This window comes from Hydra viridissima, unplaced genomic scaffold, assembly GCF_058129835.1.
Source record: "Hydra viridissima isolate aposymbiotic clone 2 unplaced genomic scaffold, HvirCarnegie_v1 scaffold_1, whole genome shotgun sequence".
NCBI classification, from domain to species: Eukaryota; Metazoa; Cnidaria; class Hydrozoa; order Anthoathecata; family Hydridae; genus Hydra; species Hydra viridissima.
In genome coordinates, this window is record NW_028324300.1 from 275,001 (window position 1) to 302,610 (window position 27,610).

Here is a 27,610-nt window from a genome sequence, read left to right on the forward strand (position 1 = left end):
CTGGAGGTATTATTCTTTGAAATAATGAACGGAATTGAATGGGGCTAAACTTCAAAATCTCGTGGTTCTCAATTTTCAAAGATATCAATCTTAAGTTTTTTTCTGGTTAAATGATTGAAAAAAATGTTGTTTGAAAAGGTCGCTAAATATTAGATTCAGTTATTTTCAATGTTTTTGACATCCTCTTTAAATTGTCTTGTATCATATAGAAACTCGATTTTAGTATATATTTTTTTAATGCTGAATTCGAGTGTGGTTTATTGCGGGTAATACTAATTACGTCAGAAACATCTTTTGTACGTTATGTTGTCAACTCAAAATAAACCGTTTAGGAGAAAGCACAACCATGGGTAAAATACTGTCGCGTGACGGTTTTGGAGATCGCTTGAAACAGTGTATTAGTTCAGGGTTATGTGGCTTGAAACCACCAGTTGTTCTAGGTACTTGCAGTGGTCTAATCATGCTCTCAAAAGACATCAGTAATCAGGAAAGTGGCGGACAGTACAACGTAAGAGCATTTAGTTGAAGTTCACTGTTTTTCTTCCAATTCGATTTTTAGATTGCGCTGAAATGGGGTGGGGGTGGGGGGTGGGGGAGGGATTCAAAAACGTTATAGTTAAATTTTTTTTTTCTAGCTCGGTGGTCTCGAAATATCTGTATCTCGTAATTTCTTTGGGAGACAAATAAATAGCTTTCAAGCCCCCCTTATCCTTAACAGTGACTTGCTCGGCCAAAAAACATGTGAAGGAGTTTTCATAAGAGCTCCAGCTGTGACATCGGTGAATAGCAACGAAGTTTTGGTTTTAGCAACCGTTTTTTTAAAAGAGAAGTCAGATGTTCCTATCATAGTAGCAGTTCAACGAGAAAATCTAATTGCAACAGCTTTCCACCCAGAGTTAACAGAAGATTTGCTGTGGCATAAATATTTTCTCAACCAAATTATAAGTCAAAATTTAAAATAAATGTTGCAAGGTTTTTTATTTGTTAAAATGCTTATATGATGTTTTATATACAAGTTATATTTATAGAAAATTGGTTACAAACTTGTCAATTAAGCGAAAGAAAATCCTTTTATCTATATGGGGAAGCGTGACATCATAATCATTAGAAAAAACTGCTTCAGCCCAAAACAGATTCTTTTCTTTGTGTTTTGTGTTTCTAACTTATCTAAAATTGTTTCTGTAATGGTAAACATCTCATCCCCAATAAGATTTTGAAATGCATGAACTTTTCAAAACTCTTGATAAAAGATCCGAAGATGGTGCTGGAAAGTATCTTTAAAAACACAGAGATATACTTTAACTGTGTCTTAAGAGCTAGAAATCTTGAGTATTTTAAATCAAAACTGCTTTTTAATAAAGAAATAACCTGCAGGCAGATCTGCCGAAAAATTCCCTTCTCCTTTTCACTCCTTTCATTCCCACCACACGGCATCGTTTTCCCAAAAAACTAGTACATCTTAACAAAATCTCAAGATTTGTCATCCTAATTTAAAAGTGATTTTCATTATTCCGTTTTAAGGAACATTTCCTGAAGAATAAAATTTTCAAAAATGTCGATGATGTTCGAACTCACCTAGAAGAATATTTTTCTTCAAAAGAAACTAAATTTTATGAAAGGGGAATCGAAACTCTACCAACAAGACGGCAAAAGGTCATTGATAACGATGGAAATTACATAATTGATTAAAAAGAAAATTAAATGTAATCAAATTCTATTTTTTTTTGTTGCCACTTAAATAATTAATTACTTATGGGTATCCCTAATATTAATGGGTATCCCTAATATTAATAAATCGCAAGTTCTTGGAGTTTCGGCGCGTTTTTTGTGCATTCTGACGACTGTGCTTTGGTTGTAATTGAATCCGGTGTAGAGACGGTTAATCAAAGGTAAAATTGATTTGAATTATCAATTATCCGAATCCAGATCAGTTATTCCATTTTGGTTTGACATGACCATTTTTAGTTGGACTCTTCAAACAATCTCCCAGATTTATTAGAAAGCAGATAACAACTACATGCTTTCTAATTTCTTTATTTAACTGCACGCCAGTTAAACAAACGAGAAAAAGCATCGAAAAAAATAACTTTTTTTAATTTAGTAATTTGAAATCATGATTTTTATTTCTGATTTAAATCATCGACTCAAACTATATCATTCAAATCAAATGGGCATTGTTACAACATAACATTTTCAATAATTACTTTAAAAGCTTCTTTTACGTCTGAGAATCACGTGCAAGAAGTCATAATTCATAGGTTTCTTGGCTTATACCCCATTCACACCAAAAATAAAACTTGTTTTAATCGTGGTTAATTAAAGCTTTTTTAAACCGTGTTTCAAATAAATGAGTTAAAAAAAGTGGTGGCTAAATAAAACACCGTTTTAAAAGCGAGTGTTATTAAAACTCGGTTTTGTTGGTGTAAATGGGGTATTAACGAGTTTTTATAACGGTAACTTACTAGATGACGTAATGTTAATGCCGTCACAGAAAACATTAAAGCAACGTTGAGTTTTATAAACTGTCAACAAAATTGTGTTTAAAACAAAAGCCAACCAAAGTGGAATGCCGAAAAAATAGAATCACAAAATAAATACGATAGTTATGAAGGTATTTGCACAAAATGCTTAAGAAGCAATAAAAAAAAAAAAGTGTTTAAACTTAACGTCAGCATATTCAGAATCTTGGTTTTTTTAATACATCGCGCCAAAAATGACAAACTTATTTACTAATTTAAAAAGTTGCTGTTTTTTTTTTTAGTAACTTTAATCTTCCTCTTTAACAAAAAAAAGGTCTCAAATAGAAAGATTGTTTTGGTATCACTTACAGTAGGTTATAAATGGTGAAGACCTCGCCACCACAATACAACCCTACTGAATGAAGACAATCAACATTGCAGCAAATGATTTAAGATTTAAAATTAGTAACTTTATAAACCAGGTTTTCAAAGTTTTACTTCACAAACATGGGTCGGTTGTAGGCTGGAGCATGTTGAGACTTACCAGGAATAGACCGAAGCCTATAAAGATATTGTATTGGATTAAAATATAATTTATTATTGAGAAGATTTTACTTTTAAAAACGTTCGAGGCATGCTGAGGATATTTTAAATAAGGCGTCAAATGCTCAAACACGGTTGTGTTAGCATGGTCATGATAAGGGACAGTTAGGCCAGTTAAGTCATTTTCACAAGGTTTGATTGTTTTCAAACAACAGAAGTTAAAATTTTGAACTTATGTTAAAAATAGTTTATTTATCGTGCCCAGTCTACTAACTAGTGCACAAAATCTAAAAAATGGCAAACCTTGGGGAGGAACAGTCCATTTATTCTCTTACATTAGATCTAGAATCAGACAAACCAGATTTGTCAAAAAGTCTTATCATTTCACTATTACATAATAAAAAATAGCATTCAAGACTTGGAAACCCTTCTTGCAAATACTAAGGACAATATTCAGCAGCTCTAGAGGCTTCATCAGGACCAAATGCCTTTAAAGCAGTGCTAACTGTTGAATTAAGCACTTGAATTAAGCACTAATCTCACATTCATTTTGGAAAATGGGTTAACACTAATGTGTTCTAAGGAGAGATTTGGGCAAGTGTTAACGCCACCGTTTAGATCTTCATAAAATAATTCAGATATGTGATTCCACAAAATGTGATTTTCAGTATTCCACAAATATCTTCCTTTATGATGTAGAACGAAAAAGGCAATTCCGAGCAGTCTTTATCAAATGTGGAGGATCAGCTACAAAATATATATAGCGATCATCATCAGTAAATTTGTTTTTGGTGCGATGGGTAAATTTAACGTTTTTGTTAATATCTTGTTCTTACGTCATGAAAATGCATGCTAAAATATTTGCTATTACATGAGGCACCATCACTTGTAATCGTAATTACTTTAAGATTATATGAAAGCTCTAAAATACTGACCGCCTTCTAAGATAAGTAGAATAACTGAATAGCTTGGAAGTTTGTAGTAGCAAAAATTGCAAAACTATATTTAAAAAAGTTTACAATACCTCTCAGAAGAAAAACAAGGATATGTGTTGCAGTTTCATTAACTTTGCTAAGAGTTGCATAGTTAATATTAGTGTCAGCAGGTTAAACAAATCCAATAAGATCACCAGAATACTTATCCCAAATCAAATTTTCCTGAATTTTCATTTCATCAAATAAAAGAGTGATAAACTGTTCTTACTCAGAAAAATCCTTTAAACTTACATCATTGACAATATCATGGTTAAACCCTCTTTGTGGTCAGATATAGTTTTTGTAGTCTCTTAAATGCCTTTGACTTTGTAAAATTACAAATCCAAATTTGTTTTTTCATTAAAACGAATTTCCTTATAAGCTGCAAGAGACTTTGCAACAAGACCTGAACAATAGCATATAATTGTTGGATGATAATGAATTTCCCTGTTTTGAAGTATTTAAGTATTTTTGATGCTCATCCCAAAATAACTTCATAAATGGAGTGACTGTCCTATAAGATTTTGATATGATTGAAACCAAGTCTTTGTGTAGGTCATCAACTACAAAATGAGAGGATTTACTTTATTCCTTTTGCATTTCTTCTATGTTCTCTTTTCGCAATTTATTTTCTAAACGATAACTTTACACGTTCTGGAAAAGTTTTAGAAATTGGAGCTCTAAGTTTTTAGCTGGAATAAGTAATTTATCACTTTTTTTGAAAAGATTTTTTTTTTTGAGACTGAAGACATTGGCATGCCTAACAAATATCATTGTTAGTAGGGAGTTTTGTCACGTGACATTTTATCGCGGAAAAAAATATATCGTACGCTTTTGAAAAACTTCGTCCAAAAAACGTAACAAATGATTTTATGTAGGTGTCGAAGAATGAAAACCTACCCATGAAAATAAATAGTATATACGTATATATAGATGTTATTTTTTTTAAAAAAGGTTGCACTACAATAATTTTTTTGAGGACATCGTTTTGCTTTAGAATTGATAAAGTTATTTAACTTTAAATGTTTCAGTTTTGTTTATATACAAGTAAATTAAGCTAATTCTTTCGTCCCCACATAAAAATAGATTCTGCAACTATTTATTTATTATGTCAATCAGTTTTTTTTTTTGTTTTTGGTAGTCTAATAGGGTGGATTTTTTGTTTTCTAAGTGTAAATTTTATAAATTTCCCCCGTCTTTAGATATTTTATTGTTAACGCAACTTTTTACGCAAGAAAAAAAAAAGATAAAGTTTTTTTTTTCGGCGCCAAAAGTTTAACGAGAAACTTTAAGGAAATATTTCATAAAATGTATATGAATTGAAAATATTAAAACACGAATATCTTTGGAACTAAATAAGCTACAGAAGTGGTTAAAACCATTTTGAAAATAAAATATATTAAGGAATCCAATGCATTTTAAATAAAAAAGATTTACATTAGCTATAAAAGCTCCCTATTGTTAGTAATAACAACTTCACATGAAAGCGATCGGATATTTTCTGCTTGATTTAAAGGTAAATAATGACTATCAAATAATTCAAACATTTTAGGTATAGCATGAAGAAGATATCCATAAGAACTAACTAATCTATTTGTAATACCAGGGCATACCATATAAGATAAAAAAATTGAAATAACGTTAGAAATAGTTGTACGAAACATTGATCTTTTTAAATGCAAGAATATTTCATGATTATCTTGTAGAAGCTATAAAAAATATACGAATAGTAAATGAGAGGCAATCAGTAATGTAAATTTCGTACAATTTTAAAAAAGTTTCACTAACATTTATATCCCAGTCAAGTTTTTGAAAGCTAATACGTTTAACCAATTCCTTAAAAGACTGATACGATTTAATGTTAACTGCTTCGTCTGATAAAGAAAGGAAAAGCTGATCTCTTTAGGGATATAGAAGAAGCTAATCCTTATGCTTTGGGAATAAATAAACATGAAGAAGGACATGGCGATGAAAATCTTTTAACTTGAAAGATTAATATCAATGGTTGAATCGTATTTTATGTACGTAAACTAAAAAAGTAAAAAGCGCAACTTTGCGAATTTAAAAGAAAAGCGAATAATTATTGCATAATTATGCAATCATTGTTAAGACCCAAAATATGTTTTAAATCAATTTCTTTGAATACTTCTAAGTTAAAAATTTGTTATTATCATTTTTCGAATTTTATCTTTTTTTTTTTTTAAATTTATTCAACTCGATAAGTTAATAAGACTAGTTTAAGGAATTCATTAAAAATTAAATCCTTGTTTGCCACTGAATTTCTCCAAACAAATTCATGCGAATAACTCGCAAACAAGGCTTCACTTGTTCCACTTTGTCGACGAAGCTTTTTTTTGCTCTCATCCACAGGTTCTCAATATTTTGAGTGTGAATCTCAGGATTGTTAGGGTTTACGAAATTTAGTTTACGTACATAAAATACGTCTCAACCAGTGAACCATCTTTATTTCTTTGAGAAATACCACAGCCGAAAATGCAACAATTAGCACCAAGCATTTGCAAAAAACAAGTATAAATCAACAATCTTTTTGTAGATATTAGGCCGGGTGAATAAAAATGAGCAATTGCTTTTCCTCAGTAATTGGTCAGCTTTACATGAATAAAAACTTCAACAACTTTCCTTCAGTTTTTATTCACGTAAAGTTGATCAGTTACTGAGTAAATTACTTAAGTTTACGTGAATAAAAATATGAGAAAAACTCCTAAAGTTTTTATTCACGTAAAGCTGACCAATTACTGAGTAAAAGCAATTGCTCATTTTTATTCACCCGGCCTAATATTCTTAAACGCGTCTTTATTCACAAACAACTTGCACAAGTTAGTAGACTGGGCTCTAAATAAAACGCTAACAGTAAGATAAAACAAAGCGCTTTTCAACTGGCCTATGCATTTTATGACAATGGTGTCAGCTAGCGACAAGTAAAAACAAAAAAATTTACCTATGAGCGGATTTTTGAGTGAAAAAGAATATGGAATGAGATCATAGTAAGTGGCTTATAGCCAGCCTTTTCTGTGGGAGAGTTAAAAAATTACGTCTTGTTAGAAATAACGGACGGTATAAAAACCTAACTACAGCTTTCTTTAGTTATAGAAAAGTGCAATTAACAGAGACAGTTGCTGCTGGCTTATCGTTTACAAATCTTCAAAGTTCTCACCCACTGGTTAGATAACAGAAATGAAGAAAACATAAAACGAAAATTTAAAATCAACTTCTAACCAGGTTAGATTTAAACGAGCAACAGAAATATATCCAGAGGTAGAAAAAGATGCAACTTCTGAAAAATCTTTTACAAAAGAAGTTTTCAATAAACGCGTCGAAAGAAAGTGAGCAGTTTTTGTTTCAAACTATATATATTAAGAGGATATTAAATTACAATACCAAAAACAAACAAAATCTGTGCTCAGATACACGTCAAGTATGGCATCCACGCACGTGATCTTCCTTTTAAATTTCATCCTAATCGGAAAAGAAACAAAACAGTTCAGAAAAAGACTTTCTTTCCGGGGCAAAGAAAGTGATCTTTATCATTTGACGCAAAAATATTTAGAAAAGATTTTTTAAAAAGTTAAAACTAAAGTTACGTCGAGTTATTTCCCATAACCACCGCCATATCGTCCTCCGCCGTAACCACCGTATCCTCCGTATCCTCCGTAACCTCCGTATCTTCCTCCTCCGTATACTGGATCGCTCATTTTGTTCGCATTTTCCTAAATTGTAAACAAAAAAAACTCCAAAACCGTTTCTATTTATGACTTCTTTTCGAAAAACACCTCTCTTCGGAAAAAGAATCGTAGTCGCTGCAAACACTCAACCATCAGGAAACGGTAAAAAAGTATACTTACGTCTGTATTGGATTCTGCTTCATCTCCATCTTGAAATCTAAACAAACATCATTTACCGATTAAAATGTTGAAAAATGTATCCGGAAAAACGCACGAAAAGAGTCTGAACGCCTTACGTCTCTCTTTTTCCGTGACCACCCCCGTAACCGCCTCCGTATCCACCTCCGTAGCCTCCGCCGTATCTTCCTCCTCCGCTTCTTGGATCACTCATTTTGTTCGTGTTGGACTCTTCAATTTCCTAAATCAAATGAAACGACTCATTCAAAACCCATTTCTAATAATGGCTTCATATTAAGCGATGCTCTCCATACTGAGTAAGAATCGCAGTCGCTAAGAATGTTAGCGAATAAACGACAAACGCGCAAACATTAGGACACAAAATGCGGTATATTTACATCTGTATTGGATTTGGCTTCATCTCCGCGTTCCGATCTAAACAAAGATCATTTATCGATTAAAACATTGCTTATTATGTACCCAGAAAAACGCACGAAAAGAGTATGATCGCCTTACGTCTCTTTTTTCCCTCTACCGCCCCCGTATCCACCTCCATATCCGCCTCCGTAGCCTCCGCCATACCTTCCTCCTCCACGTTCCGGTCTAAACAAAGATCATTTATTGATTAAAACATTGATTATACGTACCCAGAAAACGAACGAACAGTGTCTAAACGCCTTACGTCTCTTTTTTCCCTCTACCGCCTCCGTATCCACCTCCGTATCCGCCTCCGTAGCCTCCGCCGTACCTTCCTCCTCCGCTTCTCGGATCACTCATTTTGTTCATGAGTGACTCTTCGATTTCCTGAATCAAAGGTAAATGATTTATTCAATACCCATTTCTAATAATAGCTTCATACGGAGTAAGAATCGCAGTCGCTAAGAATGTTAGCGAAGAAACGACAAACATTAGGACAGAAAAAGCGGTATATTTACGTTTGTATTGGATTTGGCTTCATCTCCACGTTCAGATCTAAACAAAGATCATTTATTGATTGAAATATTGATTATACGTACCCAGAAAGACGAACGAAAAGAGTCTGAACGCCTTACGTCTCTTTTTTCCCTCTACCGCCCCCATAACCGCCTCCGTATCCGCCTCCATAGCCTCCGCCGTACCTTCCTCCTCCGCTAATTGGATCACTCATCTTGTTCATCTCTGATTCTTTGCTTTCCTAAATTTAAAAAGAAATAAACCAAATCTTGTTCACTTATTGCTTCAGTCAAGCCTCTTTCGGAAGAGAGGCCTTGAGTGGATCGAGGAAAATAAACTTCTGGTTACATCTTTAGTTGATACGTCTTCAGAATCATTGTCTTTGTTTCTAAAAGAGAAACCATTTGCAAGTAAGTGATCACGAATGTCAACTGAGTAAAAATAAAGTTAAAACAGATTGTTTTTGCCACCTCGTAATGAGCAAAAAATGACTTACTCAGGATTGTCCTTCACGAGATGGTTCGGCGCAGCTTCGTTGAGCTGAAGAAAAACACGATTTTCGAAATTTGTTTCGCGCAAATGTAAAGCTTTTAAAATAAAAAGATTTTTTAAAAACAACTTACAAGGAAATGAACTGAAGCTACGAACAAAATTAGGATGCAAACTCGACTCATTTTCTTATCCAAGTCTTTCTGAATGAAGAAACGAGAACTTCTCGTCCTTTTTATATTGTGCGCTATCTCATTTTCATAATTGCCCTGGAATTAGCCCAAAAGCAATTTTTGTGCCATAGAGTTGCTGCGATTGGACAGACTCCCGTTTAATTGTAACCGATAAACCGACGTTGACGTGTATAAAATGTTCAAAATGTCATTGAAACGCAGTTTAGTTTTTTACGCACGAAATGGAGCAATATTTATTATTTAGTGGGGGAGTTGAACTACCACATTTTTTAAAAGGCAATAAAATTGATTATAAGAATAAGAGTTGTTTAGGCTAATGTCATTTTTTACGTCAGTTAAAAAAAAAATGTTTTTGTAAAATAATTAAAATTTAATTATTTTTTGAGCTGCAAATATGGAAATGTTTGAGTCGAAAAGTTAAAAACATTTTGCTGCTGAGAAGCATTCTAAGTTTAATTGATTTTTTTCTGAAATTCTTTTTTTTTTTATATATTTAGTATTGATTGTTAAAATTCTTTGCAGTATGTTTGCTCTAATTTTGATCTTCAGCTTTATTTAAAAAAGATATTCCATCAATTTTTACGACCTCGAAGGCAGTTAACTGTATTTTAACTTAATGTTAATCCACGATTGACGCTGAGATGAATCGAAATTTTTCCAGTTTCAGCTCTCATTCTTCATTTCTCTTTTTAAATCTGTTACTGTTCATACTGGCTCCCTAACTTGCTCACCCTGGACTACCCTAACTAGCTCACCCTGGATCTTCCTCCTCTGACCCTATTCTGTTATAAGTTTACCGTTAACCTGAATCGCTCAAAAAATGCAGCTCCAAAATGTTTTAAGAAAATTTTGTGCATTTAAAAAATGTAAAAATAAATGTAAAGATAAATCCGACAAACTCAAATGACAAGCAAATGTCATAAAATTTTGTTACTTTAAAGATAACACGATTAAAATTTTTTATGCTTTATAAAAATTAATTATTACTTATGTTAATTATTAAATATTACTAATATTACTTATGTTAAAAGTCATTTTTTCAAAACAATTTTTAAAGTATTTTCTCCATAACAGGCACGAAAAACATAAAAGTCAGTTGAACCAATGATTACCCAAAAAATAGAACAAAGGAATCTGACAATGAAAATATATTAGACATTTTGAATTGCGGCCTCCCGGCGGCAATTCACCATGCCTAATGGCTAACTCTTTGGAGGCAAAAGCTATTGGCAGTCGTCTCCTAAAAGTTCATCAGTTAATTGAAATTCAAAACATTCATTCTAAGATTTTCCTAAAAAGTGGATTTTTTCTTATTATTACTTGAATCTTATTCGACTTCTAACTAAGAATTACGAAACTTAAGTCTGGAGAAGAAAGAAAAGGTTATTCAATAGGGCCTTGTCAGCCTTTTGATCAAGCCATCAAGCTTCTTACTTTTTTAAAAAAAGAGTCTCTCGAGACACTTTTTCAAAAAAGAGTTAAAAGTTTTAATGGAAATGAGACAGTTTTTCGCTGAGTTCGACTAAAGTGCCATTTCCATTTTCAATTTTGTTGCGAAAATAAGTTTTTTTTGAAAAAAATAAAAAAACATTAATTCAAGCCAACATCAAAAAGTTCTTAAAAAATATTTGAATTTCTCGAACATTTAATGATTACTAAAAAAGTTTTACATTTTTCAAGAATTATAACAACATCAAAATTATGATTTTTATTTTTAAATTTAGGACTTTATGTTACGATTGAAAAATAAAAACTTTAGCTTCATGAATGAGCGACTTGCTTGAATTTTCAAGCTTCATCCAAAACTAACAATTTTATCTACATATAAATTTTTGTCGAAACGGCGAAAAAATGCTAATTGCATGGAAGTTAAATTTTCAGTTTTTAACTTTTGGTCTGAATATAGAAAAATCAAGTTTATTAGATCGTATTAGAAAAAACCACTGACAAAATCATAATTTTTTCAAAATTAATCAAAATTTGGATTAAAGATATATAATACAAACTTAATACCAATTTTTTAAAATCTGCACCGAATTTCTTTTTAATATTAATTGTTATCAAGCATCAAAAATTATTTTTTTTTTTATTAAAATTTTGCTCTTTGTTTTCATTTCTTCGAACGGCAATGGCAAAAAGCTCGCCTCTTATTTGGCGGCCATCCCGATTGGGAGGCGGACACATTTGAGTGAGCCTCTAAATATTCTTGCTTCCAAAAATGATTTTGAATACAGTTAATGGTAACCCCCGTCTTCCAAATGGGGTCGGTCTTCAAAACATTCTGCTGCCAAAAAAAGATTCTGCTGGCGGGCGTCAGTAGGGGTGGGTGGGGAAAGAAAACTCTTTTCCCTTTTTAAGCTTAAATTAACCAATAACCTGCTAAAAACCTCTGTTATAGCGGAAAATGAACATAATTAAATTTGAAAACGAGGCCTAAATTTCTCCGTTTTTCCTTAAATTACAAGATAAAAACAGACAAAACCAAGTTTAAAGAGTTAATTTATGTTAATTTATTCAAAAAGTTTTAATTCAAAATTTTTTTCTTGGTAGTTAATATGACAGAAGAGAAAAAAAGACAAAAAAAAAAAAGAGCTTAAAACAAAACTTAAAAAAAGAAATAAAATAGAAAGTTCAAAAAGCTTTCGATCAAATTAAAAAAACAACCATCTTGTCAAATATGTAACTGCGTAAAACTACATTCGTTTACGCGTCAACGTTGGTTTATCGGTTACAATTAAAGAAGATTGTCAAAAACGCATTAATCGTTTCTTCACGCACAGTCTGAATCTATCCAATCGCAGCAACTCTACGGTACAAAAATTGCTTTTGGGCTAATTCAGGGCAATTATGAAAATGAGATAGCGCACAATATAAAAAGGACGAGAACTTCTAGTTTCTTCATTCAGAAAGACTTGGATAAGAAAATGAGTCGAGTTTGCATCCTAATTTTGTTCGTAGCTTCAGTTCATTTCCTTGTAAGTTGTTTTTAAAAAATCTTTTTATTTTAAAAGCTTTACATTTGCGCGAAACAAATTTCGAAAATCGTGTTTTTCTTCAGCTCAACGAAGCTGCGCCGAACCATCTCGTGAAGGACAATCCTGAGTAAGTCATTTTTTGCTCATTACGAGGTGGCAAAAACAATCTGTTTTAACTTTATTTTTACTCAGTTGACATCCGTGATAACTTACTTGCAAATGGTTTCTCTTTTAGAAACAAAGACAATGATTCTGAGGACGTATCAACTAAAGATGTAACCAGAAGTTTATTTTCCTCGATCCACTCAAGACCTCTCTTCCGAAAGAGGCTTGACTGAAGCAATAAGTGAACAGGATTTGGTTTATTTCTTTTTAAATTTAGGAAAGCAAAGAATCAGAGATGAACAAGATGAGTGATCCAATTAGCGGAGGAGGAAGGTACGGCGGAGGCTACGGAGGCGGATACGGAGGCGGTTATGGGGGCGGTAGAGGGAAAAAAGAGACGTAAGGCGTTCAGACTCTTTTCGTTCGTCTTTCTGGGTACGTATAATCAATATTTCAATCAATAAATGATCTTTGTTTAGATCGGAACGTGGAGGAGGAAGGTATGGCGGAGGCTACGGAGGCGGATATGGAGGTGGATACGGGGGCGGTAGAGGGAAAAAAGAGACGTAAGGCGATCATACTCTTTTCGTGCGTTTTTCTGGGTACATAATAAACAATGTTTTAATCGATAAGTGATCTTTGTTTAGATCGGAACGTGGAGATGAAGCCAAATCCAATACAGATGTAAATATGCCGCATTTTGTGTCCTAATATTTGCGCGTTTGTCGTTTATTCGCTAACATTCTTAGCGACTGCGATTCTTACTCAGTATGAAGAGTATCGCTAAATATGAAGCCATTATTAGAAATGGGTTTTGAATGAGTCGTTTCATTTGATTTAGGAAATTGAAGAGTCCAACACGAACAAAATGAGTGATCCAAGAAGCGGAGGAGGAAGGTATGGCGGAGGCTACGGAGGTGGCTACGGAGGCGGTTACGGAGGCGGTTACGGGGGCGGTAGAGGCCACGGAAAAAGAGAGACGTAAGGCGTTCAGACTCTTTTCATGCGTTTTTCCGGATACATTTTTCAACATTTTAATCGGTAAATGATGTTTGTTTAGATTTCAAGATGGAGATGAAGCAGAATCCAATACAGACGTAAGTATATTTTTTTATCGTTTCCTGATGGTTGAGTGTTTGCAGCAACTACGATTCTTTTTCCGAAGAAAGGTGTTTTTCGAAAAGAAGTCATAAATAGAAACGGTTTTGGAGTTTTTTTTGTTTACAATTTAGGAAAATGCGAACAAATTGAGCGATCCAGTATACGGAGGAGGAAGATACGGAGGTTACGGAGGATACGGAGGATACGGTGGTTACGGCGGAGGACGATATGGCGGTGGTTATGGGAAATAACTCGACGTAACTTTAGTTTTAACTTTTTAAAAAATCTTTTCTAAATATTTTTGCGTCAAATGATAAAGATCACTTTCTTTGCCCCGGAAGGAAAGTCTTTTTTTGAACTGTTTTGTTTCTTTTCCGATTAGGATGAAATTTAAAAGGAAGATCACGTGCGTGGATGCCATACTTGACGTGTATCTGAGCACAGATTTTGTTTGTTTTTGGTATTGTAATTTAATATCCTCTTAATATATATAGTTTGAAACAAAAACTGCTCACTTTCTTTCGAAGCGTTTATTGAAGCAAGTTTAGAGGTTTTCAAACCGGTTTAGTACTTTGTTCCAGTATATTGTAAGCCTTTAAGAATTGCACCAAGGCTGTCCATTATATTAATAACTTCATCTTTTTTTTAATTTTTGATTTGACGGAACTTTCCTTTGGTTGCTAAAGCTGAAAACGCAGCGGGTTCATATTCACTTGCTCAGTTGTATAATATCGTTTTTCGGTAGATTCAGTAGCTTTCTAATTGAAGCGATCAAAACCGGTTATCCTTATTTAAAAAAAAAATGCACATGGTAGGAAAACGCATGTTGTGTCGCGAGAAAGGGGGGGGGAGGTGACTATTTTTTTTTAAGTATAAGTTTTTTGCTTTTTCAAGATCCAAATTGTTGCTAAAATAACAATTGACAAAAATCTGAAAAAATGGCAAATGAAAACTCAGCATCAGAACAGTGTGAAAAAAATATTCTTAAATGCTATCTCTCCATTTGCCAAATTCCTTTTTTATTAACAGAGTGACGCAAAGTACATCGGCTATAAAAAACTGAAAGCGATTCTAAAGTACTTCAAAGAAATGAACGAGCAAATAACTAAAATTTGAAGTTCGTTCATCCGGGAATACAGAGGTTGTTTTCATTTTTTAATTCATTGTTAAAGAAATGATTTTATTTCACTACCGAACAGCTTATTAAAAAGTTTAATTTTTCCCTTTCCGACGGCCATTCGTTCTTACATCTCCCTCAATAGTAAATATACTTTAAAAGATCATATATGGCCATTTGTTCTTACATCTCCCTCAATAGTTAATATACTTTAAAGGTTCATATTTTCTATCGATAAATAAGTTTCTCATGAAATGAAATGTTTTGATGACCAATTAATTATACTTTAATAGCAGAGGCTGATTTAATTGTAAATAAGGTAAAGCGTGGTAATTGGCCCCATTCATATACTTTAAGTTCTTCGCTAAGAACGACAATCTGAAATTTAATGTATATAATAACATAATTGCTAAAAAGTGACATTGAAAAGTGATGGAAAATAAAAAAAAAGGGGGCAATTGACTCACACAAATTTGAATTATTACTGATCGTACAGTTGGCTTGTGATAATCGCCATATCTCTAGGTGTAAAGCAATCCCAATGCATTTTACATAAAACTTGTCACATCCATTATCTCTAGGCATAGCTCACTTAAGGTTTATGATGCTATTACCCGACGTAGTTATTTTCTTAGTCTTTGCTTTTTGAGATTATTTCTTTCAGTCCAGACGTTGTTAGACTTTCCACACACATGTACGGAATTGTGTTAGTTGTTTAGGGAAGGTTTCAGATGGATAACTCTCCTAAAAGTAGCGCTTCTTGCCGACATGTATCAGATGAGCTTCATCTAATGAAGTTTTTTCACCACGAGTATTTTGTTCATCTATAGCAACTAACAGTCCTTAGTTCCGACTCTCAGATGGAAACCTTTTACCAGACCCCTCTCTTGAAAAACAGATGACCTGCCGCAACCACTGATCTCTATAATAACTGGATAGCGCAACTCCGAGCAAAACTTCTTATTTTTTGACGCCAAAATCGTCATGTTGGAAAGCCTCAAAAACTTTAGTCCCGTAAGCTTTAAGTTCTGTTTTTCGGCTTATCGCTGTCACACATATCAGATTTCATTGCTCTGGGGCTTTCCAATATGGCGATTTTGGCGTGAATTTTGATATTAGAAATGCGCTATCCAGTTATTATAGAGATCAGTGGTCGCAACAGGTTGGCCCCGTGTTATTGCCAGCTGGTGTTTCCTAACTGAATTGTTTTATATTGACGGCTATCAAATTCAATCTGTTAGTGTTATTTTAAATACAAAACGTCGGTAATTTAAGATATTTTGACGCCTTTATTTAACGCACATTGGATTGATAAACATGTTCACTGTACGCGTTTAAGATCATCCTGCAGACATTTATTTGACGAAGTTCATTATTACCTCAACTTAGAAAATTTACACACAAGAAAATTTTAATGCAGATGATTTTAAAATCTATAAAGGCAATTCTTCCGTGAATTTCAAAAAACACAACAAAATAAACTCAACGTCTTTTTAACCTATTGCCACTTGTAATAACGTTAGAACACGACTTTTTAGACTTAGATGTAAAAGAGTTTCTTTAAACGAATTTTTCAAGAGATAACACTGATCTAACTATATTCACGCGTTTAAGTCAAAAAGAAAAAGCGCGCTAAATAAAACTATATGTCGTCATCGGTTCGCATGTCGAATATCATTCTTGCAGCGTCTTCTGAGAATTTCAGGAACTGCGTGTTCTTCTTCGCTTCTTCTATGGCCTTGGCGATGAGCTCATTAACAAATGGCCAAGTAGGAAAGCATGCCTAAGAGAAAGTGCACCTTACATAATCTGCTGTTTTCATAATGAAGTTAGAAATAATCAGATATAAATATAGCACTTTATTAAAATTCATAGCGCTGAAGCTATTTTTATCATTTTTTACTTGATGGTTCTCCTTATTACATAATCTAAGAATGATTTTATTCTTAAAATTGACATAAAATTAGGTAAAGATTGTTTCGTTATTGATGATTCACATCATCACTTTTTATCGAAATTATTATGTTTCGAAATAGCATTTCACTTACCAATGTGGTCGGGCATCGCCTTTTGATCCCATCAATTAAAGTTTCTTTATTGCAGCCGGCGAATATCCGCTCTGAATTTACATCACAAGCTTGCTTTCTAACGATAATACCATTGATTCTCAATTCTAAATGATTCAGTTCACAGCTTTTTGGTATTCCGTTAAGTACAGCTCCCTTCTCGGCATTAGTTGAGTGTACAGCTCCCTTCTCGGCATTAGTTGAGTGTACTTGAAGAAATATTATGAAAGCCAGTATCATTCTCATTTTAGTCTCACTAAGTCACGTCTCTGAAGAAACGATGAAATGAGAAATGAGGCATTGCATTTCAACAGAAGCTGATTATTTTTAATGAACCAATCATATTGCACATTACTGGTGATAAACAGGTAAAACTGGGTTTAAACCTGTTTGTAAGAATCACACAGAAATGCTTCCATCCAAGGTAGCAAGAAATTACGTACTTGTTACCTGTTTTTTATTCTAAAGACCAGTCCATTAGTCTACCGATATTTGTAAAGCAAACTAATAAAAAAGTCTGGTTTCCATGCGTTATTTTTGCTGACAAAACAACTTACGGAGCAAGTATATTCGAATTGATAAGATAAATGAAATATTCTGTTCAGATAACAGCTTTTTACTTCATTAAAGAAATCTAAGTTATTGCACTATAAAAAATTTTTCAAAGAATTTTTATGCATTTCTGTTAAGGAAAGAAAAATGTTGCGCAGTTTTAACCATTTTTGTAAAACCGCGTAAGTAGAAATTTTTCGAGTAACACACTCACCAAATTGTATTCATGCAAAGCATGGAAAGTATTCTTTAAATTTTTACGCGAATAAATAAATGAATTATTTCCAAAATGCATAATTTTTAAATTATGCATTTTGTAGGAAAACTGATACAGAATAATTATTACTCTCCCTTCTTAAAAAACTCAAATGTTTTCGGTAAAAAAAAAAAAAATACATTTTTGATTGCCTGACTAATAGCAGTTGTAAGTATATAAAATTATTTAAATGTATTACAACTGCTGTCTTTTAACATAAAAAAAAAAAAAAAAAAATAGAAAATGATAAAATACACTATTCAAAGTTCTCTTAACAAAAACCAGGTCATTTAAGTATAAAGCAATGAATTTAAAGACACCTGCTCAATTAAAAATAAAACCACGATGCGTTAAATTATGCGACTCCTGATTTCCCTCGGGAAAAAGTTTATAAACTTTTAAATTTTAAAAAAAATTAAACTTCAGAATAAAAGTTAAAACTTTCTTCATTAAAATATTTTTATTGAGTTTAAAAGTAAAATTTTGAAACCAAAAAAAAATTTTTTCTTTTTTTAGCACTTTTCAAAACTTTTCAAAACTTTTCAAAACTTTTCAAATTTGTTTTGTCTTTTCAATACGGAAAAGGAAAACATATTTTTCCATCCAATTACTACCCACCCCAATATAAAACTTAAACCATAAAAAAAACAAAAACCTTGATTCGAATCATGGAGAGTTGAGTTAAAGATCTGACGGTGAAAAATAATCTAAAAAAATGTAGCGCAGTTTTAACCATTTTTGTAAATTTCTTATTTACCTCATGATTCCTGATTAAAAGCGCAGAGCTTAAACTACTTCTTGTTTTTGTGGGAAAATGAAGTACACCCATTAAGAACTTAAGTTTTAGCTTACCATTAAACAAAATACAATCAAATTAAAGATGGTAAACTCATCGCTTTTTAGCTTTGACGGTAACACCTACCTTCATACGCCAATTTTTGAAAAAAATTTATCAAAAAAAACAACAAAACCAAAAAATTTGCGTGAAAATTACAACAAAGTTGTACCTCTCATTGTTGCATAGCTAGAAAAAAAAAAAGCAAGAATAATCAAAAACGTTTACTTAACTCAGTTTTTTGCACTTTTATTTTTGTGAGAACTTCTCTTATGTTTGGGTACTCCTCCCCCATCCCCCGACGTACATCTCGTAAATTTTGATGTAAATATATGAGAACATATCATTTATTTTATCTATATTTTAACTCCATTTAAAGTCTTATCTGAAATATAAATTTTTTGAAATTTTATTGTTAAGTAAATAACTTTTGTAGATTCGTTATTTCGTTTATTTCGTTTATTTCTTTTTATAATTGAATAATTTTTTTTAAAGAACTGTGTTTTGTAACATTCTGATTAACACAAATTTATATAAATATAAATATTTGTAAAATGCTTAGATTAGGAACCTTAACGGAGACATTTTTGGCTTTGTAAAAGCCAGGAAAAAAAAAGCACTGCAAAAATCAATTTGATGTTCAAACGCATTTCACCGTATTAGGATATTTCCTTTTTACCTTTTTACCAATTTTTTTTTGTGGTAAGTATTATTTGATAATATTTTGCAATAATCCCCCTCATATTCACCCTCTCGGCTCACACCTCTCATTTTTTAAAACATTCTTCAAATAAATTGTAATACTTTGTTCAAAGTGACGTCAAATTACTCGTTGTGATTTAAGTTACGTCAAATGAATTTCAAAAACATCACGTGACTATTCTTAAATCGAGCAACAGAGGTTATTTAAAACTTTAAAGATTGAAATGGTTGGTTTATTTACCTTTAAAACCTAATTTCGATGCCGTATGATCCTCACATGAAGAAAGCAATAGAGGAAAAATAAGCATTGTGCAATGTGTAAGTGAATTCTCTTCGAATTGCGTATTTCATGAATCTTTTACTGCTACGAGTAATGGTTTGTCAATCTTTTAAACACACTAACACGCCCTAACGTACACATACATACAAAAAGTTAGTTTAAAAGAAGCCTTCAAAGATTACAATCCTCAAAAACTTCACAAACTTTTTTTTTTTCACATATGTAAAGTGAACGTGTCAATGTATTGATGTGTTTAATCTTGTTTTATATTTCAAATGAACGTTTATTTAACTATCCAGAAGCTGAAAAGCGCTACCAAATGACCCAATTACATCGGTTGCTTCAAAATAACGTGTTAGCTTATAAAACCATTTGTGAATATCTTGGAGAGCAACGCCGTGAATGCAAAAATTATTTAAAACAAGATATGAGTTCTAGAAATCGGAAACAAAATTCTTAAAAGCAAAAACATACAGTTAGAAAAAGAAAATAAAAAACAAGTGGAGCAAATATTGCAACACGAGCTGCAAAACACACTCAACTATAATCACGAGATTAAAAAAACAGCTGAGCAAATGGCATCATTTGTCATAATCAATGCAAGCCAGAAGTTATTAAAAGAAAAATTAAATGAGTCTTTTCATTCTAAAAACAAACCGTTCGATCAGGAAAAAGAAGAAAAATACCTTAAAAAACTTAATTTTGTGTGAAAAAACCCAACAAGAGTCAAATAAGATAATTACTCTCTTATGGAAATGCGGATCACGGTGATGTGGATCCCAAAGATGCGGGTCTTGCTGTGCACTTAACCAATAAAAAAGATGAAGTTGTAAACCTGACAGACGAAGAAAAAGAAAAAGGTGGAAGTTTTATTCTTCAACAGTAACAACAGTAGGTTCTGCTGAAAAGGTAACAACAGACCTAAATAAGTTTCCCTCCGTAAACTCCGTGAAACTTAATCTTGAGAAAGAAATTCAAACAATAGATTACTTTTCTACAAATATATACATATAATTACAATTCTGCATTTTATAAACTTTATATTTTGTATGATTTTATATTTTATTCGTGTATAGTTGTATATTTTGTAAAACTATTTTCTTTACATAATTATTTTTTTATAAAGTTTTACATTAATTACAAATCTTTAATATCCTCACTTCATTTGCCTTTTTCATATTTAATATTTAAAAAATGTTTGCAGTAATATTTACAGAAACAGTTCCAGTAATACTGTTTATAAAGCTTTCAATACTAAATTCTAAATCATACTCAGATGTGTGTAAGTGCACATGCGCGTGTCTGTAAGTTAATATATACACTTAAAGAATCGGAAAGTCAGTACTGGCCTAAAAAATCAGCTGAATTAAAGACTCTAATTGTTCTTCCTCCGTAAGCAACAAATCCTGCTGCTTTTTCTTTATTGAAAAGACATATATATCATCAGATTTTGTTATGGATCATGGTATTTTTTAAACTTCAAACCAAGTCTACCTTGGTAGAGGGTGATAAATAAAAAATCATGAAATGTAACAGCCGTTCTTTCCCATGTGCTCTTCAAATGTAAAAGATAAATTTAAAAATTTTTTCTTTAAACCTCATCTTTTCAAATTCATGAAATGAAAATTACACCAGCAATATACACGATACACGATAATACACGATATACACGATAAGCTTATGAATAAAATCCAAGCAGCTTGATAAATAATGACTAACCTTGCTAATTATACGGCAATGAAAAATAAATGTGAAGTACTCTTCAAAATGCAATATATAAAAATGAGATCGTAATATCAAGCAGGTTGTTGAACTGAAAAACTAAGAAATTATTTAATTTATTTTATATACAATGTTAAATACTAATTTTCAATAATTTATCTTAATTTATTTATAATTATAATATTACTAATTGTGTTTACAACCCGAGGCAATATTAGTGAGTCTCAAAAATTTTTAAACATTACTTACAGTTGAATCTGAAAGAAATTGTTTTCGATTTCTCAAGCAAGTACTTAAGCGTGAATTGATTTTCATTCTTGTGCTGCCAGCCATTTAAATGTTATTTATTTTGTTTAGCATATTCAAAAAATCCAAAAAACAAGAAAGTTTTTAAATTATTGATAAAAAGTAATAAAACATGTGTTAACGAGTTCTTGGCTAAACTGTAGGCATATTCATGATACGTAACAAATATATGCAAAATAGATAAAGTGCAAAAAAGCTATTCTGAGAAGCTATCTTGATAGGGGTGGAGGGGAGGGGGAAATACGATGAAGTTTTGAGGTATTCACAAAAGATGGTGAAACTTACGTTAGATTGCATCGGAACATCTTGTAATTGCCTGAAAGATGGGGAAAAGTTGTAGCTAACGATGGACAATACTTGGCTATAACCCCTCCGCCCTCCCCCCCACCCAAAAAAAAATTTAAATTTTGTAAGTCAAAAATGAACATAAATAACATCTTTTTTATTATTTAATGTTTTTGTCAAATAATTTTCTTAAAAATTTTCTCATTATGCGTTTCCAATGGATGTCATAAATATCAAAGAATCACGTGGTTTTACTTCAAGAAAAAATTATGAAAATAGAATCAACTCCTTGGCCACAGACAGCCAATCAACTCCTTGGCCACAGACAGCCAAATACAATAAAAAATACGCGGACATTCTAAGAAGGCTATAGTCTTAGAAAACCTGGCCTTAAACAATGTTTTTGTTGTTTTTCGGTTTCAAATAATAGGCTTAATGTTTTCGCTTCATGCAGTTGACACTCTACATCTCGAGTACTTTTCCTAGTCATCTCAAACATTTTTCCTGGTCCCTTGGACATTTTAAGCACTCGTTTGAGATAAAATCCTCACATGATCTCCAACAATATTTATCAAACTTTTTGGTGTCTCGAACAAAATTTTCGATCCGTCGGTTTTTGTTAAGATTTTTGTGTTCTCAAATGTTTTGATTTCATTTTCTAAAATTCGAATTTTCAAAGCATTATTCTTTGAAAGATCATTGATTGTTTTTATCAAATGTGAAAACATGGCGCTCGTTAAACGAAAACTTACAAAGAAATCTATGATAGAAAAGTGCAAGGCATTAAAAGATTTGGAAAAAGTGATGACTAACAAAAAGGTAGCCCAAAGGAATGACGTCCCAAAAAACCAATTTTAGCCTGGGTTTACAATAAAGACAAGTTATCGACTTTGCTGGAAAAAAACGGTACAAAATCTAAACGGAAGAAACTTTTAACAGGTAAATTTGAAAACGTAGACAAGGGTATATTCACGTGGTTCGTCGCGAAAAGAAGTCTACAATCGATGGGATTAGACTGAAAGAAAAAGCATTAAAGTTTACAGAAGCATTGGGAGAGTTGGATTTGAGAGAACTTGATTATAAATCATCTCACTATTGGTGGCAATAGGAAAGAAAGGTCAGTTCCGTTTTGTCAAATCTTGCTATATTTAAATTTAAACAAATTCAAATGCACCAGCAAAAAATTTTTCCATTGTGTGATTCAAGTTAAAGTTCGCTTTTTTCTGTTCTTATTTTTAGAAACGGCATCAGCTTTAAAATCATCTCGAAAGTAGCTCCGTGACGAATGATACAACCGCCCCATAGGCTGTAACTAAACTTCAAAAATTTGCTCTCAAATTATAAACTGGAAAACATTTTTAATGCTGATGAGTTTGGGGCTGTTTTTTCTAGCGCCTCCTCTTTTCGTTAAAAAGTGGTACAAAACACACCACTTTTTAACAAAACATACAAATTTTTAAAGTTGAGCCATTTATGCTTTTCAATTATTCACATTTTTCGTTAAGACTATTATTCTCATTTAAAACTTGGTTAAAGACAACCATTATTGATTATCTTTTAGACAACTTAAAGAATTTTAAAGGTAGTTCTTTTTCCCCTCTGCTTTCCCCTGTGGTCTTCTACTGTTAGAATTAAAATACTATTCCAGATATTTTTGTTGTTTTTATTGGAAAAACCTTTTAATAACATTTTACGTTTCGTTTTGAAAACATTTTACGTTTCGTTTTGATAACATTTTAAGTTACGAACATGTTTGACCAATTTTTACCAAAACAAGCGAGTAATAATGTCAGTTATTTTCTATATGGGCCGTTATTAGTTCAACAGGTTATAGCATCAATTCATATGGCCAATTTTAGTGCCGTAATAATCTTTAAAAATTTCGTTGTTTGCACTTTTTGAAGTAAAAGCCAACTCCGCGAACAAAATACCACGCTTCCTTGTTACATGAAAATAGTAAGAGTATGTTGCGGTTGTGATTTGCCGTTTAAAATGATGGCTTCTTTGATGCGAAATTAAAACTGGCTGCAATATCAAGTACTTACAGTTGTAGTTGCACAGTTTACCTAGTCCGCGCAGACAATGAAGCCACAACAGAACACAATAGCGTTTACTGACTACCTTAATATTCCATTAGATCTCCATCTTTTTCAATGACTTGGCCTCTGGACGTGGTTGGAAGGCCTGGCAAGCACTAATGAGGTATTCTCTTAAAAAAAGAGATCTACGCTTTCGTAGGAAATGACTTGAGTGGGCTTATCTACAACGCTTCATCCTTATCAATCAAGTAGATTCATCAATCAAAGTTAGAGATTTATACTTATCGATCAAGTAGATTCATCAATCAAAGTTAGAGATTTATACTTATCGATCAAGTAGATTCATCAATCAAAGTTAGAGATTTATACTTATCGATCAAGTAGATTCATCAATCAAAGTTAGAGAAAGGCTATAAAATAGTTGTATTGTCTTTCAAAAACTATTTGGACTTTATGGTCTAATGGCCATTTGCAACTCATAATTCCCATATGAGAAGGTCTTCTTGAGGCTTTCTAATACACGCCTTTTCAAATGGCTGATGTAAACATCTGTATTCACTTTTTTTTTAAAATATAGATGGGTGGACATTTTTCATAATCATTGATTGAGGATGCGTTTAATGAACAATAAATCAATGATTTTTTTTGTTGGTAACATAATCAACCGTAAATAGCTCCTCATTTGAAAAGATTTTGACCATTGATGGGCCATAACTCATTAAAAGATTTAAAAAACTTTTTTGATTACAATAATCTAAGAGTTTTGAGTCTTTCTGTCAAAAGTTGATATGTAGGCCTGACAACACTGAGTTCCCAAACATCCTTCTCACAGCCTTTTCATCAACATCAAACACTATAGAGTCTTTCAAAAAGACATGGTTCAACTACGGCGTTCACGAATAAGAAAGATATCTTTTTGCCAACTTTTTTGTTCAATTGAGTTAGCATCTGAGCCCTTTCAACACAATCACATTTTTTTACCTTACAAATTGTACATTTAGACGCTGCAGAACACTTCTTAACACTTCTCTTTTAGGTGTGGATCCCCCCCACCCGTGTGGATCATAACTTATTTTTCTGGTTCTTTTCGCTTCTACTTTTAAACTTTTTATATCAAAACTCAAACTAGTCGATTAAAACAAAATTTAGTACTAAAAACTGAATAACCTATACCATGAAATTTTCACACACGATGGCACATTATTGTGGCGGTTGAATGTCCCAATTATGGTTCATAGGGGCCAGTCAAATCAAATTCGTAACGTATTAAATCAAATTTGATTATTAGAATTTTTTCCCAGCTCTGAAACAACTACCGATGTGATTTAATTAAGATTCCGGAGTTTAGTCGAACGTCTAACTCGGCGTTGGGAAAACGAACTTGTTGGGGTATTTTTGTTCTCACTTTTTTGAGAAACATTTTCATTTGACTTACATTCTTGAATTTGGAGTTCGCACAATGCCTAAAAGTGTCGTATCTGAAACATCAAAAAATCCTGCCCACGCGTCTGGTAAAGATATATACGAAAAATAAAATTTTCGCAAGAATCACCAGCGAAAAGAAACTTGCTAATCAATTCATTTCGAAAGAAGATTTTTGGAACCTTCCGAAAGGACTCAGTTAAAACAAAATATCAGCTAAATCTTCATAAAAACTTGCATTCGCGATAATTGACATTTATGAGTAACGAGCATTTAATTACTTAATTTATTCTAAATTACGGAACCAAAAGAAAAAAATTATTATTATGGGTGGCGACTAAATGGCGTGTCAGGTGTTAACAATCCTTCTCTCCTCCTTACCCAAAAAGACAACATTTTATTATGCTTCTTTGGATTAAGTACACATTTTATTTTAAGTAAACTACTAAATATATTAAAATTTTAATGCTTAACCAAATCGATATCAATATCAAAAAAATATATTTACAACTACAACACATAATCTTTTTTTGTTTTAAAAATTTTACGCTTGTTTCGACTTTGGCATTTCGCTAGAATAATAGCATTTCTTTTCTTGAGGTTGATAGATTTTCCGCTAGCTTCAGAAGTCAATTTCACTGCTCTTTCAACTGTTTGTGAGTGGCACGGAAAGTTGGGAGCCTTTCCTCGATTAGGAATCATCTTTAAAAGCTCCTCATTTGATATATTTTCGATACAAGCGGGTTAAAAACAGTCTATATCATACAAATTTATTAATTTTGACCAGTTTTTGCATTTACAATCAATAATTAGAAAAGAATTAACCCTAATACCAACTTTTAATCCATTTTTAGGTTCCTTGATAGGAGCTTTTCTTGTTTCTAAAATTTTTATAACAGCAATTGTTCTATAAACTTGTTCTTCAGAATAATGTAGAGCAGCAATAAAATTCTCAGGTTGGAGACAAAAAGAGTTTCTATAAATAATAGGCAATGTAATATCTTGAACTTCAGTATCCAGCTTCAAAATTCACTGAATAAATTGGAAAATTACAGGGTGCGTAAAATGTTTCCCCACTGAGTATTTACGACGTAAAAAACACGATTTTACCCGAAGTTGCAGTTTTTGGTCTTCCAGAACTTCGACGATCATCAATAGAACCAGTTTTTTCAAGTCGCTTCAAGCAATCGTAAACCGTACGCCGCGGAACATTCAGAAGACGAGCGATCTCCGATGGTTTCTTTTTCTCTTTAGCTAGCCTCTCGATTGCCGGCCGCAAATCTCTTGATTTCGTCATGGAACCTAAAAACTTCAATATTAAAACATATTCAAAGATTAGAGAAGAGCATAAATAATGCAGAAAAATAAACGGTATGCTTTAAAATAAGGGAAATAACGTCGTTGCCAGAGGAGTGCGGGAACTTTTTACGCACCCAGTAGTTTAGGTCCCTTGGTGAAACTCTTTGACTTTTTGATATTGAACCACATTGGAGTATATACTATTTGAATATATTCAACAAAGATTTTAAGCTCTCTACTGTGATTGATTGTTCTTGTGTATAGTGCCATTATCCGCACTGCTGTTGTCAGCCACCTTGCATGACAACTCATTTTTATAATAAGGTTCTAGTTAACTTTAGAATTTTTTATGCTTGAGTTAAACCTTATTTTGTTTTAAATTATTACTCCAGCTTGAAGCAAACTAATACCAAAAATTGCTGATGCCTAATTGATAGAGTTTTTAAAATGCGAAACAATAACATTTACAGAGAAGCTAATCGTCCGCATTTAAAAATGCAACCTCCGCAATTAAAATCGTTTTCAATAACTGTAGAATAAGATAACCATTCTGTTAAATGGCTGCAGTCGCTTTACCAAACCAGAAAATTTCTTATCACTTTTTAATTACTTACAAAATCAGAATATAATCTATCATTTTAAAGTACATTTTCACTTTTTGTTAAAAAGAAAAATTAAGATAAGATTTATTTTTCCCAAAATAATGTTTGTTTATTTTGGTGTCAAAAATTTATTTTTTAGTCGTACATAAATTCACTTAATTATATTAAATATGGCTGTATAATAGGCAGGAGCAATTTTTGTCATTAAATTGCTTTAAGCTGGAGTAGATAGTTTATAAGAAAATAAGAGTTTTAGCGTGAAAAGTAAGATCTAAAGTCAACTCGAAGCTATATTATTTAAAAAGTAGGTTTGAAACATCAACTTAAATAAACCACATTTGAGACGCCATTTTTTGTAGAATTATAAAGAAAAGGTAAGGTTAATGAATTAATTATAAAGTATAAACTTGGATGGGTCATAATTAATACATTAAAATGTAAAATACATTTACAAATGTAAAAAAATTTAAATTTAAATGACATAGAATGGGAAA

At 32.2% G+C, this 27,610-nt stretch overlaps 2 protein-coding genes and 1 pseudogene across 2 annotated transcripts in view; 1 reads left to right on the forward strand and 2 right to left on the reverse strand.

The window, feature by feature from the left end:
- LOC145181636 (uncharacterized) overlaps window positions 1-1,017 on the forward strand; it is a 1,285-nt gene extending 268 nt beyond the window's left edge. The window contains exons 1-3 of the mRNA XM_080056773.2: window positions 1-6; window positions 333-508; window positions 636-1,017. The exon at window positions 1-6 is cut by the window's left edge and continues 268 nt beyond it. Of these exons, the coding sequence (XP_079912899.2) occupies window positions 1-6; window positions 333-508; window positions 636-962 (509 nt within the window). The 3' untranslated portion in view covers window positions 963-1,017. The remainder of the gene's footprint in view (window positions 7-332; window positions 509-635) is intronic.
- Window positions 1,018-16,104: 15,087 nt separating this feature from the next.
- LOC149892765 (uncharacterized) lies at window positions 16,105-17,130 on the reverse strand. Its single transcript, XM_090071022.1, has 2 exons — window positions 16,799-17,130; window positions 16,105-16,533 (listed from the first exon to the last, which is right to left on the reverse strand). The coding sequence occupies exons 1-2, from the start codon at window positions 17,060-17,062 to the stop codon at window positions 16,393-16,395; spliced, it is 405 nt and encodes a 134-aa protein (XP_089927148.1). The 5' UTR covers window positions 17,063-17,130; the 3' UTR covers window positions 16,105-16,392.
- Window positions 17,131-25,630: 8,500 nt separating this feature from the next.
- LOC149892766 (uncharacterized) lies at window positions 25,631-26,826 on the reverse strand (annotated as a pseudogene).
- Window positions 26,827-27,610: the final 784 nt, after the last annotated feature.